Source organism: Elgaria multicarinata, chromosome 14 (assembly GCF_023053635.1).
Source record: "Elgaria multicarinata webbii isolate HBS135686 ecotype San Diego chromosome 14, rElgMul1.1.pri, whole genome shotgun sequence".
Taxonomy (NCBI): domain Eukaryota; kingdom Metazoa; phylum Chordata; class Lepidosauria; order Squamata; family Anguidae; genus Elgaria; species Elgaria multicarinata.
Window position 1 is genome coordinate 106,839 of NC_086184.1, and position 17,064 is coordinate 123,902.

Consider the following 17,064-nt stretch of genomic DNA (forward strand, 5'->3'; position numbering starts at 1 on the left):
ACTGTGGTCCAGAAAGGACAATACTGCTGCAGGTCCTCATGCAACCTGTTCGTATCCTGCCTCCCCAAGGCAGTGCCATGAATGGGGCTCCCGTTACGCTGGGATCTGAACGCCAGCCACCAATGACCAGTGCAACGGGCTGCCTATTTTGGACTCCTGTCTTGTCCTTCCATGGTGGGAAATGGAAGACAGGGCTGCCATTTGCCCAGCATCAATTCTCCTGATTTGTGGTTTTAAAAAAGGTCCTTTAACAAGAGCATATTTGTGCAGCCTGAGGCCGTCAAGTTCTTTGAGGAGACTTGCTAGAAAGCAGGGAATTGTTTGGTTCTAAAGTCTTCGTTTGGCACATTTTTCTCCTCTGGAACAGATTCTGGGAGGAGACTCCGTTTATGAGCCAGAGAGAGGGGAACCCCTTGGCATGCAAGCGTTTATAAAGTCCTGTCCCCAGGGGCTTGGTAGAGCCTGGTTTCAGCGTTGGCCTTGAAAGGTGCACAGGCAGCAAAGATGCTGCTGGCCACTTCCAGGGGTGGGAGGGAGGTGGCCTTCCTATACCGCACAGGCTTGAGGGGAAGGGCGATCTGCTACTCTTTCTCAGGGACGGGGTGGGGGAAGGAGACCAGATAGCCACGGGCCACCCAAGGCCAAGATGGCTAGAGATGCCATTGTACTGGGGCTGCCTGACAGGGCTCTGGAGGATCACAGGGGAGGCCCATTGAAACCCTGTTTTTTGCCACCCCTGCTCCTCTTGAGTGGATGAAGGCGACACTTTCAGCTGCGATTTCCCAGCACAGCTGCCAAGTGCTCAACCTTGCCTTTTCTAATGTGCCTTGAACAGCAAAGCCAGAGGCTTCTGGCCTCTGTTGTCTGTCCGTCTCCCACCGTTTTCTGGGTATCTATGCTCACCCACCAAGCCCACGGCACACATCTGCCCAGTTGGGCCCTGCCCACAGAAGCTCATGCCAAATACATTGCTTAGCCCTTGAGGTCCCACAGGGCTTTCTTGATTTTGCAGTGGACAGAAGAGACTTCTCTGGACTGCACACGCTCAGCCTCTCGCCCCTTGAGGGACTTGCAGAAGAAAGGGTGCCTGAAGATTCAGAACAGCACCCCCGCCCCTCACCAGTCTGGGGATCATTTCTTTTCCGGCAGCAACAGAGTTGGTTCTAGCCATGCTAGAAGTCTCCCTGCCCACTTTCTCTACACCAGGCACCATTTGATATGATCCTTTGCATGTCCCTCCTCCAGCTAAATTCAAGGACGCAGACAAGCTGGAGCGTGTTCAGAGGAGGGCAACCAGGATGATCAGGGGTCTGGAAACAAAGCCCTATGAAGAGAGACTGAAAGAACTGGGCATATTTAGCCTGGAGAAGAGAAGACTGAGGGGAGACATGATAGCACTCTTCAAATACTTAAAAGGTTGTCACAAAGACGAGGGCCAGGATCTCGTCTAGATCCTCCCAGAGTGCAGGACACGGAATAACGGGCTCAAGTTACAGGAAGCCAGATTCCAGCTGGACATCAGGAAAAACTTCCTGTTAGAGCAGTACGACAATGGAACCAGTTACCTAGGGAGGTTGTGGGCTCTCCCACCCTAGAGGCATTCAAGAGGCAGCTGGACAACCATCTGTCAGGGATGCTTTAGGGTGGATTCCTGCACTGAGCAGGGGGTTGGACTCAATGGCCTTGTAGGCCCCTTCCAACTCTGCGATTCTATGAAAGTCCCAAACTTCGTAATCTCTCACAGTGCAGTTGCTCCAGTCCTTTTGGTTGCACCTTGTCCAGGTACAGCAAACAGTCACAGCAGAGAGAGACGGGGGTTGGGGGAGGGGGTAGCTGATGGCAACTCCTGCCATGCTCCAGAGGCCCAAGGTGGCACGGCTAAGGCCCTCCAGGTGCTTGGGCCTGGCTGCCTTTGCATAACGCACATCTGCCCAGCCAACCAAAAGGCTTCCACCTCTCCTGCTCCCAAGAGCCACTCGGGTCTACCTAAGAACATCAGACGAGCCCTGAGGCTGGATCAGACCAGGGCCCATCTAGTCCAGCATTCTGTTCTCCGACCAGCAGAACACAAGTGCCAGAGTACCCTTCCGCCCATGCTCCCCTGTAACTGGCGTACAGACATACTGCCTCCGATACAGCGATGGCCTTCTCCAAGGGACATTTGGTCTCGGGGGAGGACACCACAGGGTGCCTCCCCTTTGGGTCTCTTCTCTCTCAGGAAGTGGGCAGATGTTTGGATCCTGGCCTCCCAAAACAGAACTGTGCTCCCCTCAGTTTATAAACAGAGTTGCAAAAGCAGCTACTAAAAGCAGAAAAAGTCTCTTTAAACCGCATGGTCTTTATTTCAGTGCCAATATTACAGATACAACACAAACGTCCCTGGAGAAGAACGAATTCAAATGGAATCCAGGACTCTGACAGACTCAGTAAATGAAGAGGGCTGTGGGGGGCGGGGAAGCAGCTTTGCAGCACGTGGAGCCTTGAGATGAGTCGTCCTGCAGGCAAAGGGTGCCCCCCCTCCATCTCTAAGTGTCTCGCCTAGCAACACACACGGCCTTTCTACCCCCCCCCCACAGCTGACAGCCTAGGAGCAGGAGCAAGGAGTGCCCCGGCGGGGGGGGGGGCACGCTGCTGAAGGGCGGCTCGCGGGGGCAGTCTGTCTCGTCCATCATGATGCTTTCGTAGAGAGGAGGCAGCGGCCGAGGGGAAGGGGCGGGCGTGGCTTTGCTGCCCAAATCCTCCGAGTGGCGCTTCGGTCCAGAAGAGCAGTTCCACAGGTGCCCGTCCCCTTCTTCTCTGACTTAAGCCCCCCCCCCCCTTGGGGCATGCAGTCAAGCGTAGAAAAGGCCCCCAACATCAGGGAACCCCAAGGAGAAAGGAAGGGTCACCAGCATCCGTGGAATAAGTTTCCAACATGAACTCAGGATGAAAGTGCCTGAAGAGGGGAACTGAACCAAAACCCACCTCGCTCACCAGAGAGAAGACAGCAAAGAGGAAGAAACCACGGCTCTGTCCCTGGTTGCCCGGGAGGGGAGGGGAGGGGAGCCTTGGCCACCGTGCACCTCCTCTCCTCCCCTTTCCAAACAAGGAGGGCCCTGGCTCTGGTGCCCCCCGCAGCCAGGAGAGGAGAGCAGAGAGAGCAAGTGTCTCAAGAGAGATGCGTCGAGGTGAGCAAGGCCAGTTCCCCCGCTCTGCAGCAGCAGCAGCAGCTCCCGCCAGCTCCTCCGGCCACGGCGCAGTCTAGGGGGGTGGGTGTCTGGAGTCGCCGTGCTCTGCCCGGAGCCCCTTCGGCCAACCAGGTGGGGTGAGGCGGCTGGGGCCAGAGCTCACTGCCAGGACTGAGGCGGGAAGGAGTTGACCTCTGCCAGGTCCTGCATCGCCGAGCCCTTGTGATTATAGGTCAGCTTGATCCGCATGCGGAGCTGTTGCTACCGAGGGAGCAAAACACGGAGAAGTGAAAACCGGGGCACCCCCAGGGAGCCAGGCCAGGAGCCCCGCCCCTTCAGCCGAGAGGGCGGCCAAGCGGAGCCACGGCCCCTGCGCCAGCCCTTCCAACCCTGGGCAGGCCACAGGGGGAGTTCTGGCCCAGCGCTGCCACTCCTGCAGCCAGCACAGCACGGCACAGCACAGCACGGCCGGCCGGCCGGCCACTCACCTTCTGGGGATTCAGGACTTTGATGACTTGTGTGATGGTCCCTGTGTTAAACGCTGGGATGACGCTGCTGCTGGGGGAGAGGAGCTGCAGCTGGAATGTCTGCAGGGAAGCAAAGCACAAAGAGAGGCAAAGCCACACTCCCACCTGGCCCTTCTGCTCCCACTCCGGGAGGGCAAGGCTCACGCTTCACTCCAAGCGTGGTGAGAGGCAGGCAGGCAGGCAGGACACAGCCTCCCCTCAGAGCAGCCCCCCTTCTCCACACAGCTGGAAACCAGGGAACAGCCGTAGAGGACGAGGGCTGGGCCCAACGGCGGGTAGCCTGCTGGCTACGAGGCTTTCTGAGAGGCAAGCCAGCTGGAAACCAGGCTGCACCCCACCCCACCCCAAGCAGCCTTGATTGGCCGGAACTTCAAAGGGTCATAAGAAGCCGCCCTTCTTCAAAGACCAGACCCACCTTTGGTACCGCAGCCTGGAACACAAAGTCTGTCATGTCCAGCTCGGAGCTGTTGGAGGCCTGTATTGTGATCACGGTGACGCTGGGATTGGTGTTGGAGCGCTCAAAGGCAAAGTCGATCTTGAGCCCATTCTTGTTGTAGGCTGTGATGGGAGGGATACCTGTGGAGGAGCAGCAGCAGCACTCAGAGCCTTGGAGCCGTCGCCAACCTGCCGCCCCTCGTGGTAGATCACGGTCCACAAGGAAGGGCCTACTTGGTGGCTGCTCCCGGGTTCTGGGACTCCCCTTTGTTGGCGTTTCACCAGCAGGCAAAGAGGCCCGTTATTCCGACAAGCTTTGGCTGAGCGTGCTGAAGCAGGTTTTCTGTTCAGTTTTTATCTCTTTTTCTTATGGCCAGCCACTTTGAGTGCTATTCTCAGTGGACTGTCGGGGAAATAGGTCACTGGAGCCGTTTCTCTGCTCCCCTCCACCCACTGCCCCTCCCCTCACGCAGAGGCCGCTCCACATTCCTACCAGCAGCGACGTCGTTGAAGATGGGCTGTGAAGAAAGTCCATCCAGGAGAAACGGGGGCTGCGAGGCAGGCGGCGCGGGAGGACCTACTGGAAGGAACAACACGGGGCGGCAAGGGCAGGGTGAGGCCAGGAGCGCCTCCCGACGGCCGGGCCAGGCTCACGCCGGCCTCCAGCGAGCACAGGGGCTCCTCCTGCCCCCCCCCACCGCCACACGCCTTGGAACACGGGAACAGGCCAGCCCCTCACCTGTGGTTGGGTTGAGATCCCCCAGGAGGTCCAGCAGCTCCCCCCCTGCAGAGGCCGGCTTGCTCGGAGGGGCCGTCGAAATGATGGGCGTGATGTCATTGCTGCCCAGCAGGTCCAGCAGGTCGTTTGCCTGGTGAGACACATGGAGGCAGCCGAGTGACACGCCTGACCTACACGGTCTGGAGAAACAGCCTCGGCAGCGCTCGGGAGAGGACCAGCAGGGGCAGCCGCTTGCTCCCGAGGCCAGCTGTGGGCCGCAGAGCCCCAAGTCCAGAAGGGCCTGCGAGGGTGGCCGAGGAAGCCTCCCCATGTCTCTCTCTCTCAACCTGCAGGAGGGAAGGGAGGGTCGGCTGCCCCCCGGGGCAGCTCCCTGTACCTGGCTGGTGGGCTGCAAGCCAGATGGGGGAGGCTTGCTCTCTAGGGCTGCTGGCTCGGCCTCCCCATTGGGCTGGGTAACATCTGTGGGGCCGTTGGTGGTCAGCTTCTCCATCACCGGCATCCTCTCAAGTAAGGCTGACCTGCAAGAGGACAAGGCATGACCTCCCTGGCTGGACGAAGCCGGCTCTTGCAGGCGGGCGGAGGGAGGCAGGCCGGCACGCCCCTGGCCACACCACATCCAGTCCTGCTCCTTTGCTTTGCACATGTGGCATCCTGCGGCATGGTGAAGTTACGCCAGGTCCAGGGGTCATGGAAGGCCATTGCCAGCAGGAGATGCCGCCACCGCTGCCCTTTACAGAGAGGCTGCCCCAACAGGCTGCTGGCATATTCCAGGAGCATTTGGGCGCAAGCCTACACAGCAGCAGCATATGCCAAGAGCTGGATCCCGGCACTGGAGGGGAGAAACCCTAGAGCCTTGGGAGCAGAGATGTCAAGCCAGCAGGAGGAGTCACAGGCATCTGCCTCACCGCTGACGTGTACTGGAGGAGCCGCAGGCTGACCGGCGGCAGCGTCGCTACGGCCACCCTGCTCAGGCCTGCTCACCCCACCAGCTGAAGTGCCACGGACCGGGGAACGGCCGTCCACTGGCCAGCCTCGGGCACCCACGCTCACCTCATGTGGTCGTACTTCTTGAACAAGGCATTGTACTCCACTGCCCTCTGCTGGAGCTCCACGTCAATGCTGCTGCCGTAGATGGAGACCACCTTCTTAATGCGGCTGGAGACAGGGAGAAGGGGCCGTGACCAGTCGCTCAACAGGCAGCGCCAAGCCGGCCCAGCGGCCCCCAGTGCGCCTCCCCCGGAAGGGACTCACTTGACGGTGCAGGTGAACCGCGTGGACAGCTTCATGATGGCCGTGAGGGCGTAGCCTCGGGTGACCGACACCGACATGTTGGAGACCAGGACGCTTTCCAAAACGTCAAGGACTTCATCCTCCGTGACCTGAGCAAGCCGAGGGGCAGAAGGGTGAGAGGGGGCTGGGCCCAGGGAGAGCCTTCCCCCAGCCCCCTCCTCCAGCAGCCGTACCTGGATGGGCTCCTCCTCCTCGCACTGACCAGACACCAGGAGGTCTCCGTACTCTCCTATGCACCAGGATGCCACCTGTACTAGGGGCTGCTAGCAGAGGAAGAGGAGAAAGCATCTCAGCCCCACCGTTCACACGAGGCCGGCCGTCCCGCCCCGCCCCCCGCCGCACTCACTTGGGAGTAATCGCCCAGGATGGCCTTGTAGAGCTTCTGCACAGTGTAGGCATGCATCTCCACACTGTTGGTGATGAGCTGGATGAGGTTGGGCACAGCGTCATCACGAACATAACCCCCTGCCTGGAGGAAGAAAAGGAGGCCTCGCAGTCATCCGAGAAAGCCAGGGAAGGCCACTCAGGGCCAGAGGCCGAGCGGGGAAGGAAGCAACACGTGCGGCTCTCGCCAATGAGGCCGCTTTTAGGTACTGCCTTTCTGAAGGTCAAGATGGTTGACGCAACTACTCCACCACCACAGCTTTGGCAGCCAGAATCCAGCAGTGCCGGCCGGGCTCCAAAAGCCACATGAAACGGTGTGCGTCTTGCCACCCTTTGGGAGGAGTTAGTCCTGACCTCCATAAGAGTCCTTCCAGAGGCCCAGGGAAACTGCAGTAAAGACCGAGGATTTTACTCCACATCACTAGGGGAGTCAGAGTCAGGGCTGATCGGAAGATCCTCACTGGCATACTGGAGGGGGTGGGTGGGGGGGAGGGGGGAGTCATGGCAGGAGAGCCTGGCTTCAAAGGGCTTTTAAAAGGGCCACCTGAACCTTACGCACCTTAAATTGGGCCCACTGCAATGGCCACAAACATGGCTGAAAAAGAGCAGCGATGGCTTCCAAGTCACTTTCGAGGGTGGCAGGCCCCCCCTCGCCCCCCCCCCCCCAGGTAAGCAAGAGGGCAAGACCCCACAGTGGAGCCCTGGGAGACAGAGTGCGGACAGGCCCCTGGGCTCCGCGGGCCTCCCTCTGTGGCGGGGCAGGAGCCTCTCCCGGAGGCAGCGCTTACCGTGGTCAGGACGCGCATGATGGTGTCTATGTGCCAGCGCTTAGAAGGAGCGTATCTGGAAAAGCAACAGGTGCAGGCCTGTGAGGATGCCCAGCGGGGCAAGTAGGACAGACAGATGCCAGGCAGTCCCCAGCAGCCCCCAGCTCTTTCCCCAACATGCCTGGAATTAGTCCAGTGCTCAGCCAGACATGCTCCGGCTGCATCTGCATGGCAGAAATGGACCCCCAAGGTGCAAAGCCTGCTACGGCGTGACTGAATGAGAGGAAGGCGGCGGCGGTGGCGGAATCTCTGGCCGCCACTCCTGCTTGGCTTGCAGCATGATGGCATCCGGGCAGCCCTGCTGCAGCGAGGGATCCACTTGCCCGCACTCTGGGCAAGAAAGCGCTGGCCAGCGAGTCAAGCTGCCATGGCTGCTCGTCCTGACTGCTACAGACAACAGGGCAGCTAGGAAGGGGCGGGGGCAGGCAGCAGCATGACGAGGGCCCTGGTACGGCTACGGACTGCCCCCTCTCACAGCCAAGCGCAGACAGACCCAGGAGACATCACCCCTGCCGGCGGCTGCTTTTTGCACAGTGCAAAGAGGTCTGCAGCGAGAAAGCCATTGCTGTCCTTGCAGAAGGGGCGTCTCACTTCTTGTTTCCCAAAGGGCTCCTTCGGGATTTCGCAACCATGACAGAAACTCCAACTGCTCCAGGAAACCTATGTGCCCCTGCAGGAGAGGCGCCTCACGCAGCAGCTGCTAGTGCAAATGCAGCTGTGGGTAAGGCCCAAAGTGGCCGTGCTGGATGCTCAGAGGGAGGCCATCTGCGAGCAGGCCCTCTCCACCCGTCGCTGCTGAGCGGTGCGTGTCGGCGGGGGGCGGGGGGGAGCTGCAGCCTCCAAGTGTTGTGATGGGGGTGGAGCTATAGTGGGTGGGGGTTGCGATACTTGCAAAGGACGAAACCAATACAAATTCTTTGGGTATCTTACTTCTCTGCTGCAAGAAATATCCCCGATGCACAATCCGCCTTGAACTCAGGTTCACAGGAGTCCAGGAAATACAGCAGCTCCTTCATCATTCCCCGGATGTTGTTTCCATTCACGAGAGCAAAGCTGAGCTCCATGGCCCGCCTGGGGGAGGGGAGAAGGAGGGGCTCGCAAGCTGTGGCAACCTGTTGACCCGGGCCTCCGCACCGAGCGCGCACACGTTACCACCACCGCCGCCGCCCCGGCACGGAAGGAAGGGAGCCAGAGCTCCCCGAGGGGGAGTGGAAGCCCAGAGCAGGGGGCGGGGGCCACGGCTGTGCTTTTGTCAGCTGCTTGAGTGTCACCACTGCACCAGGCGCTCTGTCGATGGATCACTCTCAGGCCTCATCATACAACAGCACTGGCCGAGACGGCGGCCCCAGTCTGCTCCCCACCCCCCAGCATCTGTTCGCACTCGAGAGTCCCGACGAGCGGCCTAGAGGGCGGCAGCCAAGGGCAAAGACAGGCACGGAGCAAAAGTGCGGAAGGAGGAAAAGGAAGCTGCCGCAGGAGGCCTCTAGCGCCAACGCTAGGAAGCACGAGGAAGAGGAGCCCAAGGCTCCAGGTGAACCTGGGGAGTCCGCCCCCCCGCGCCTCTCCTGGTGGCTTAAAAACCGTGGGCAGCACCTTCAAAGCACTGCAGGCTTCGAAGGGGGGCCTTGGCAGCTCCCTCCTGGCCGGTGTCAAATCGCTTCTCCCCTACCGACTTGTTGTGCTGCAACTCCTCCGCCTTACAACATCTACAGCAAGTTCCATTTTAAACTGTACAATGACTGCCGAGTTGAGATTTTTTTAAAAATCCATCCAATGGAAACATTTGCGCAATCAGGAAATCAGGAGAGAGAGGAGGAGGGTTAATGATCCTGGAGCGGCGCGCAGCCCCCTAGCTGTCCAGCCTTGGGGAGCCACGGCCGCCTCCCCTCCTGTTCCAGCCCACCTCCCTCACCGCTTGATGGAGACGTCCAGGTCTTTCAGGCAGTCGACGATGGTGCTCCTGTGCCGCTGCACGGCGTTGTGGTCTGTCTGCACAGTTTTCAACAAGGACGTCAAGGCTACATACCTGAGGAAAGGAAACCACGCGTTGGCCTCGGGCAGCGGCTTGGCATCACGGCACACCGGAAGGCCTTTGCAGACTGAGGAAGCGGACTGGACCACTTCCCGGGGCAGCCAAGGCGAGGCTGGCCAGAGAGCCCATGGGAACGACAGGACCATCTTCCCGGGACGCAGGATAGAAACCAGGGTCCCGCCTGGCCCACTCAGCCATGGCAGCTAGTGGCTGAGGACTGACCGACGGGCCTGCTCCAGCACCAGCAAAGCAATATTGCTGGCTAATCTTCCCCCGGAAAACCTGGCGAGTGCGCGGCCTGCTCAAATCACAAAAGGATCTCCACCCTGGACGTGGTCTTTGACTTACCTGATATTTTTGTCATTATTGAGCAAGAACCGGCCTAGGATGTTAATGGCCAACACCTGCAGAGTGAGACACACAGACATGGTCCAGCAACAGCTGCCTGTGGAATGTTATAAGCTGCCTCCCATGAAATCTAGCCAAAAAACTCCCCGGGGGAATGAGCAACCCAAGGAGCTGAGGCACCGGCCGGCGACCCTCTGGAAGGGGAGGAAGGGGAGAAAGGGGAGGAGCCAAGCGCCTGCTCCCCGCCACAGGCGAAAGGCTGGGGCTCGGCAGCTGCCTCTGCCTGCTGCCCAGGAAGAGTCCTGCGAGGGCACGCTGGGTTCCTGCGGGAGGAACGGCGAGTGGGCAGAAGGCTGGCAGGGCTCGGCTGCACCCGGCCCTCTCTCGGGATCCCACAGAGCCAAGGGGGCTGACGTACTCGCAGGCCGCTCTCAGACTTGATGTCCATGATCGTTAAGACAGTTTCATAGAGGATGGCATTTCCCACATTTTTACTCGTCTCGGTATTTGTGGCCACCTGGAACAGAGAGGGGGAGAGAGCAAGCCAGCCTCACTTTGCTGCTTCCTCCCTCCCACAAGCCCCTGACGCCAGCCTGGGCAGACTGTGCAACCCCCTCACCTGGGCAAGGATGTCATTCATTGCTTCGCTCGAGTCGTCGTCATTCCGGCCCAGAATTCTTAGCAACCGCAGGATTCGCACCTGAAAAAAACCACGTTCACCTGCTAAGCCCTTACCAAGATCACCAATGATCTTCTTACCGCCAAGTCTAAAGGCCATTATTCCGTTCTTATTCTCCTTGATCTAACCGCAGCCTTTGACACGGTTGATCACGATCTTCTCTTAGATTCCCTCCATGACCTTGGACTCTGTGGCTCTGTCTATAACTGGTTCGCCTCCTATCTAGAGGGTCGCTCTTTCAGTGTGTCGGCTAACGGCAACTCGTCCTCCTCTTTTCCCCTTTCAGTTGGGGTTCCGCAAGGCTCGGTGCTTGGCCCGTTGTTGTTCTCTCTATACATGCTGCCCTTGGGTAAGCTTATTCAATCTCACGGCCTCCAATATCACCTGTATGCCGATGATACACAATTATATCTCTCATCTCCGGAACTTTCTCCAGATGTTCACGATCGTATCTCGGCATGTCTTTCAGATATCTCAGCCTGGCTGCTTCATCGTCGTTTGAAACGTAACATGGCAAAGACTGAACTGCTTGTTTTTCCTCCTAAACCTTCCCCTCACCTCTCATTCTCTCTTACTGTCAACGATGTCACGCTTACTCCGGTCAAGGAAGCTCGTAGTCTTGGCTTTATATTTGACTCCTCGCTCTCCTTTACTCCTCACATCGAGGCAGTAGCTAAATCCTGTCGTTTCTTCCTGTATAATATTGCCAGGATTCGACCATTTTTGTCTGTCTCTTCTGCCAAGACTCTCGTTCACGCACTGGTTATCTCTCGGTTGGACTACCGCAACCTTCTTCTCTCTGGCCTTCCTTCGTCTCACATCAGTCCGCTGGTCTCTGTCCACCAGTCTGCCGCTAAGATCATCTTCTTGGCCCGCCGCTCTGACCATGTCACTCCACTTCTGAAATCTCTTCATTGGCTTCCAATTCACTCCAGAATCCAATATAAACTTCTCCTGCTGACCTTCAAAGCTCTTCACGGTCTAGCTCTTGCCTATCTCTCCTCTCTCATCTCACACTATCGCCCCGCTCGTGCTCTCCGCTCCTCTGATGCCATGCTTCTCGCCTGCCCAAGGACCTCCACTTCCCTTACTCGGCTTCGTCCTTTTTCTTCTGCTGCCCCTTACGCCTGGAACGCTCTTCCAGAACACTTGAGAACTACAAACTCAATCACTGCTTTTAAAACTCAGCTAAAAACTTTTCTTTTCCCTATAGCCTTCAAATATTGAGTTTGTTCTGACTCTATACTGTTAGCTTCACCCTACCCGGTGCCTGTTTACACTTCCCTGTGCCTGTTTGCATTCTCCTTCCCTCATTATTGTTTACTACAACTTATTAGATTGTAAGCCTATGCGGCAGGGTCTTGCTATTTACTGTGTTATCTGTACAGCACCATGTACATTGATGGTGCTATATAAATAAATAAATAATAATAATAATAAGTGACGTGAAACAGGAACGGAGGCCAGCTGCAGGGTCTCTCCTGCAGGGAGCCTGGCAAGCCTTCTGCTCCATGCCCATCGGGGCAACTGGCTGTGGCGCGCATGCCCGGCCCCCCAAGGGCCTTACCTGCAGAAAGGGGTCACTGATCCCAGAGACGTCGTGCTCTGGAGAATAACCAGACATGATGAGGTTCTTCAGGATCCGAACTAGCTGGGGGACGAGCTGCAGAGAACACAGAGCGGTCAGGGGTCAGATTTACGGCACGGCTCTGTCCAACGTGACTGACTGAGGGAGGGATCCAAGAAGATCTCGATCTCTCTCTCACTCTCTCTCTCTCAGGAAAAGGCCTTTGCCCAGCCAGGGAAGAGGGCTGGGGGTTGCCCCAGTGCGGTGGCAGTAGCAGTAGCAGTCACAGCATGCAGCAGCTGCCCACAGCCCAGCCCAGCCCAGCCGCCAGTCCCACAACCCAGTGCCAAAGTGGCCGGCTGGCCCTACCCCATTGTATAGCAAGGCACAGAAGGGCAGTTTGGTGGATGGCTGACGAGGGAAACCTCCAGCAGATGATGGAATGGCTTTGGCCTGGCTTCCATTCGCTGGCACTGCCCACCTGGACTCAGCCGGGAGACTTCCGGAACCCTGCAAACTCCACCCCCTGCTCGCTCCCCCTGCCAATCTTTGCAGGTGCTGGAGTCAAGTGGGATGGGTGCCAGCTGAAGGGCTTGCCTGCCCTGGAGCACAGCCTTGGCCATGTCAAGAGGAACCTCTCTCAGGGTAGGCCACCACTGTGGACCAGCAGAGGGGGACACTCCTCTGGTGCTGAGCAGCCAAGCCTGGCACAACATCTCTGATCAACTCCAGGCCAAGGAGGCTCAAGCAAGGAACTTGGGGCTTCGATCTATGCAATCTGCTGCTCTGAGGATGACTTTGAGAAGAACTGTAAAGAATCTGGCACTATTTTAAACAGCCAAATAACAACCCAAGAGAGAAAGAATGCCTTATGCCAAAATGTAGCAAGCAACTAAACATCTTTAAATTGGTTGACAATTTTCACTCAGATCCATCAGCTGGTATAAAAGTTGGAAGAGCAGCTGAAAGGACCATCTTCTAAGTGCCCCAATGTCCGGGGAGACGGACGGGGGACATACAAGAGATGTTCTTTGTAAAGCGAAAGATGCTGCGGAGATTTCCCTCCTGGGCAGATGTGCAAAACCGGGGCAGCCTTTTGGAGAGCTCCCCATTGCCCCACCCCCCGATGCAACACCTAAGCAGGCTGCCAAGCAGTCCTGGGAGACTGCTCCAGTGTTGCGTCCCTGGGCTCCCCGCAGCGCCCCCCCCCCCGCCTCTTGCCGTGTTCCAAGTTGCCACAAGTGATGCTGGCACAAACGAAGGGAGGAGAATCAAGGCTCCCCGCCCCCGTTCCGCCTCTTAGTGTAGCTCTGTCCAGAGCAGGAAGCCCCCGTGGCAGCTGCACAAACCCCTTCCTCCTTCCACCCCCTCTGCTAACTATTCTCCCCACCCCTGATGGAGGACTCAGGGCATCGTGAAACCATGCGCCCACAGATGCAAAAAGCTCCCGAAAGACCCACACAAGAAGTGGGGAGGGGAGGGGAGGGGAGGGGAGGGGAGGGGGGGAATATTGAAGCAGGTGCCCGAGCTGAATACAGCTGCAACTGAGATCCAAGGCCGCCCCTGACATCAATGAATTCAACAACAGCAGCAGCAGCAAGAAGCATGTTAGACAAGCTGCTAGGTCTGCATGGCAAGCAGTGGACTCCGCCGGCCCAAGGCAAGCATGCACCGGAAGGAGGGGGGAGAGAGAGAGCGCTGCTTACCTTTTCATTCTAACCCACCACAGCAGGATTCCAAACAGACCCAGGGGACAAAAGAGATGAAGCAGGCATTAGGGAGAGGAGCCACGTCTCACGGCATCAACCGCCGTCACCAGCACGACACGGGGGCAGAAAGGGCAACCAGGACCACACCTGAGGCACAATCACCCCCAAACCTTCCCAGGCAGGACACCAGGGGCTACAGCAAGGTCTCTCTGGCCTTGCTCCTTCTGGGTTCAGCAGCATCCCCAGTGCTGAGAGGCACGCAGAGGAGGCCATCCAAGGCACAGCAGCAGCAGCAGCAGCAGCAGCAGCAGCAGCAGCGCAGCAGCAGCTCCTCCTCCTCCTCCTGCTCTGGCCCAGATCTCCTGGGTGTCCTCCTCCCCACCCCCAACTCCTCCAATCATTGCTGAGGCGTCAGGAATAAAAGAGAGGAAGCACAAGATGTTCTGCGAGAGCTCCTAACAGGCCGCATGAAGAGCCGTCTGGCCTGTGTGCACAGAAGGGGGCGAGGCGAGGGAAGCCAGGCCTGGCCGCGTGCAGGGACTTCCCAGCTGCACGGCTCCCAGCCCTGACAGGGGCCTGACGGTCACATTCTCCTGCTACTATTCCAAGCCATCAGCGCCCGGCACTGGCAGCCGTGGCCCTCCCTCAAAGGCAGGAGCCAAGCCCAGAAAGAAGGGCACACATTCGGGTGAGGTGGCGGATGGCCGAGGGCTTTACCTTTCTGAAGTGAGCGAGCATGTCTGGGCTTCTCTCACACATTTCCGTGAGGAGGACCACAGAGGTATGAAGAACACCTGTCAGGGAAAGAAGACGGAAGCCTCCTCTTTACACGGCTGCCCCAAAGTAAAGCTCCGTAGATGGACCAAGGCTCACGGATCACAACGCTTTATGGCAGCATTGCAGGAACTTTGGGTCTCCACCCTGCCCTCTGGGAACAGCATGTCTTGGCCAGGACCCGTCATGCACCAGCCCACATTCAAGATAATCTTTTTTCATTAAAGCCAGAGGGGGCTTCAAGCCTAAGCCACAGTGGCTGGGCGTTTTTACTCTCCCACCGCAGGCTCTTGTTAAAAGGAAAAGACAGCAGTGCAATGAGAACCAAGGACCCCCGTCGGCCCCAAAGGCAGCAGCACCCACCGCCCACCAGCACTATGGAATTGCCCACCGCAGAGCGGAGTGACGGCCACCCATTTGGATGGCTTTCAAAGGGGTTTGGACAAATTCCTGCAGGAGAAGGCTACCAGCGGCTACCAGTCCTTCTGGCTATATGCTACCTCCAGTAGGCCTCGGTACACCCGTTGCTGGGGAACGGGGGGGGGGCACGATTGCATTCACATCCTGCTTGTGCGTCCCTGGGAGAGGGCTGGTTGGCCCCTGTGCAAACACAGTGCTGGACTAGATGGACCCTCGGTCTGATCCAGCCTCAGGGCTCTTCCGATGCACTGAGCCAGGCCCAGCTCAACTAAAACAAAGCTCAAGGGCAAACCGAGCCCCAGTCAGACCTGCTGTCACGCCGGGACCGCCGCTCAGCCCATCCTCACGACACGCAGCCTGCTCCTCAGCCCGCAGACTGGGAGTCGTCCCTCCCCGTCCCGCTCCCGAACCATTCCTAGACCCAGTGCCAGGAGCCCTCCCAGAGCACTGCAAGCCTCACCATGATTCTTCTCATTCAGCAGGTTTTTTGTGGCAGGCAGGAACATCTCCATGAGCTCAGGCACCTTCCTGATGACATGAACAGCACACAGCGCTGCCTGCAGACGAGCGGGGAGAGAGTCAGGATCTTCGACCCACGTCGGGAGGGGCAACCCCATTCAGAGGGGCTTACTTGCAGCCTTATTTGCATTTTATTCTGGCCCCGGGAAGTCTAAAGAAGGACCTCAGGGCCAAAGCGTGAGGGAAGAGGAAGGAAGAGCCCCGTGCCGGGAACCTGTGAGGAGCCCCTTGCAAAGATCCTGTGCCCAGAGCCTCCTTTCAGAGGCAGCTGGTCAAGATCTGCCCGGAAGAGAAGGGAAGGGCCCACGGCTGGCTCCCCAGCCCAAGAGGGCACCGAGGCTTTGGTGAGTCGCTGCAGCCCATGAAAGGCCCCCTGCAATCTTTGTCCGACAGGCTGATACCTTTTTCCTCAAGTAGGAGTTAGAGGTTTTCAGGAGCTTCTCCACCTCCCCAGCTAGATCACGACACATTTCAGAGGAGCCCATGCAGCCTAGGGTGCAGAGCGCCAGGCCCTGCACGTATTGCGTGCTGTGATTAAGGTCACTGGAAGAGAGAGAGAGGGAGAGAAAGCTGCAGTGCAAGGAAGGCCCAGGATGAGGCCTCGCTCCCAGAGCCAGAAAGGCCGGCAAGCGGCAAGCACACCGGATGTCCCTGGGCAGAGTGGGCGGCTGGGCGGCCTTCCGAGGTGCAAGAGCCACTCAAAGCACCCTCGGCCCACCCATGCCAACGGTAAACACCACCCTGCGCCCATCCGCAGGAAGCCCAGATTGCCCTCGGTGGGGTGCCCTGAAAATTCAGGGATGGCAGGGGGAGCTTGGATTGTCTTCAATCCATATTCCAGAAACCACCCCCACATCTGCCCCCATCACAACCACCCCAAAGGCTGCCTTCAAGAGGCCTACAGACATACAGCCACACGGATCGGAGCTCAAAGCAGCAAGGTGGTGCCCTGGAGCTGCCCAAGGCGGTCCCAAATCAGCCTGGCCCAGAGCTGCCACCTTGCTACCTGGTGCTCTTGCAGACAATTTGGGAGCAGAAGGCTTCTCCTTCTGGGCACCGTCCTCAGAGGAGGAGCGTGAACAAGCTGAGCCTCTCCCCTCCACCAGCTCCGGCAGGAGGCCCACCTTCGCAGAAGAGCTCCCGGTTCCCGCCCTCAGCAACAGCCCTGGCTCACTTCTTGATGCAGTTGGTCATGAGGAGGTGGACATCCTGCCTCTCATCTAACAGCAGCATGGCTCCGAGGTACCCAATGCGCTTGTCTGTGAATTTCTGAGAGGCAATCAGTTTGAGGCACTCCAGCTGCAAGAGGGAACAGAGAAGGTGGTGGGGTTGGAAGGCCACGGCGAATGTCACCCCCAAGTTGTCCATATTTATTTACACACACGCACCCGGGAACCCTGGGGACAGGAGAGGCTTCTCCCTGTTCCCAGCCTGTGCAAGAACTGCCTCCACAGCCATCCTACCCACAGTGCCCTGTGCAAAAACCTGAGCTGGCTGAAGCCCTCGCTCAGACTAGTTCAGAGGCGGAGGAGACACCATGACACTAGCATATCCACTCCATCTGGAGGGAAAGGAACAAGCCAGGGCAGAGACGGCCCCAAAGAAGCCTGCCCGTCACCACACTTTTCCAGGCCTTCTGACTTCAGT

The 17,064-nt window shown here is 58.3% G+C and overlaps 1 protein-coding gene and 1 non-coding gene across 5 annotated transcripts in view; both read right to left on the reverse strand.

Annotated features, from left to right (window-relative positions):
* Positions 1-2,318: 2,318 nt before the first annotated feature.
* Positions 2,319-17,064, reverse strand: part of AP1G1 (adaptor related protein complex 1 subunit gamma 1) — a 78,693-nt gene continuing 63,947 nt past the window's right edge. For 2 of the 4 annotated variants that reach the window (XM_063141149.1, XM_063141148.1), the window contains exons 4-24: positions 16,592-16,716; positions 15,819-15,960; positions 15,359-15,455; positions 14,422-14,498; positions 11,996-12,091; positions 10,369-10,449; positions 10,168-10,266; positions 9,750-9,805; positions 9,282-9,395; positions 8,300-8,440; positions 7,331-7,385; positions 6,505-6,627; positions 6,332-6,421; positions 6,120-6,247; positions 5,919-6,023; positions 5,245-5,386; positions 4,869-4,998; positions 4,623-4,709; positions 4,110-4,270; positions 3,656-3,754; positions 2,319-3,428 (exon numbers count right to left, since the gene is read on the reverse strand). In XM_063141149.1, the coding sequence (XP_062997219.1) occupies positions 3,327-3,428; positions 3,656-3,754; positions 4,110-4,270; positions 4,623-4,709; positions 4,869-4,998; positions 5,245-5,386; positions 5,919-6,023; positions 6,120-6,247; positions 6,332-6,421; positions 6,505-6,627; positions 7,331-7,385; positions 8,300-8,440; positions 9,282-9,395; positions 9,750-9,805; positions 10,168-10,266; positions 10,369-10,449; positions 11,996-12,091; positions 14,422-14,498; positions 15,359-15,455; positions 15,819-15,960; positions 16,592-16,716 (2,250 nt within the window). In that variant the 3' untranslated portion in view covers positions 2,319-3,326. The remainder of the gene's footprint in view (positions 3,429-3,655; positions 3,755-4,109; positions 4,271-4,622; positions 4,710-4,868; positions 4,999-5,244; positions 5,387-5,918; positions 6,024-6,119; positions 6,248-6,331; positions 6,422-6,504; positions 6,628-7,330; positions 7,386-8,299; positions 8,441-9,281; positions 9,396-9,749; positions 9,806-10,167; positions 10,267-10,368; positions 10,450-11,995; positions 12,092-14,421; positions 14,499-15,358; positions 15,456-15,818; positions 15,961-16,591; positions 16,717-17,064) is intronic. The other 2 variants (XM_063141150.1, XM_063141152.1) reach the window with 2 other exon arrangements.
* Positions 8,612-8,698, reverse strand: LOC134409017 (small nucleolar RNA SNORD71). The gene has a single exon (XR_010026149.1). It is a non-coding gene; the product is annotated as a small nucleolar RNA SNORD71 (small nucleolar RNA).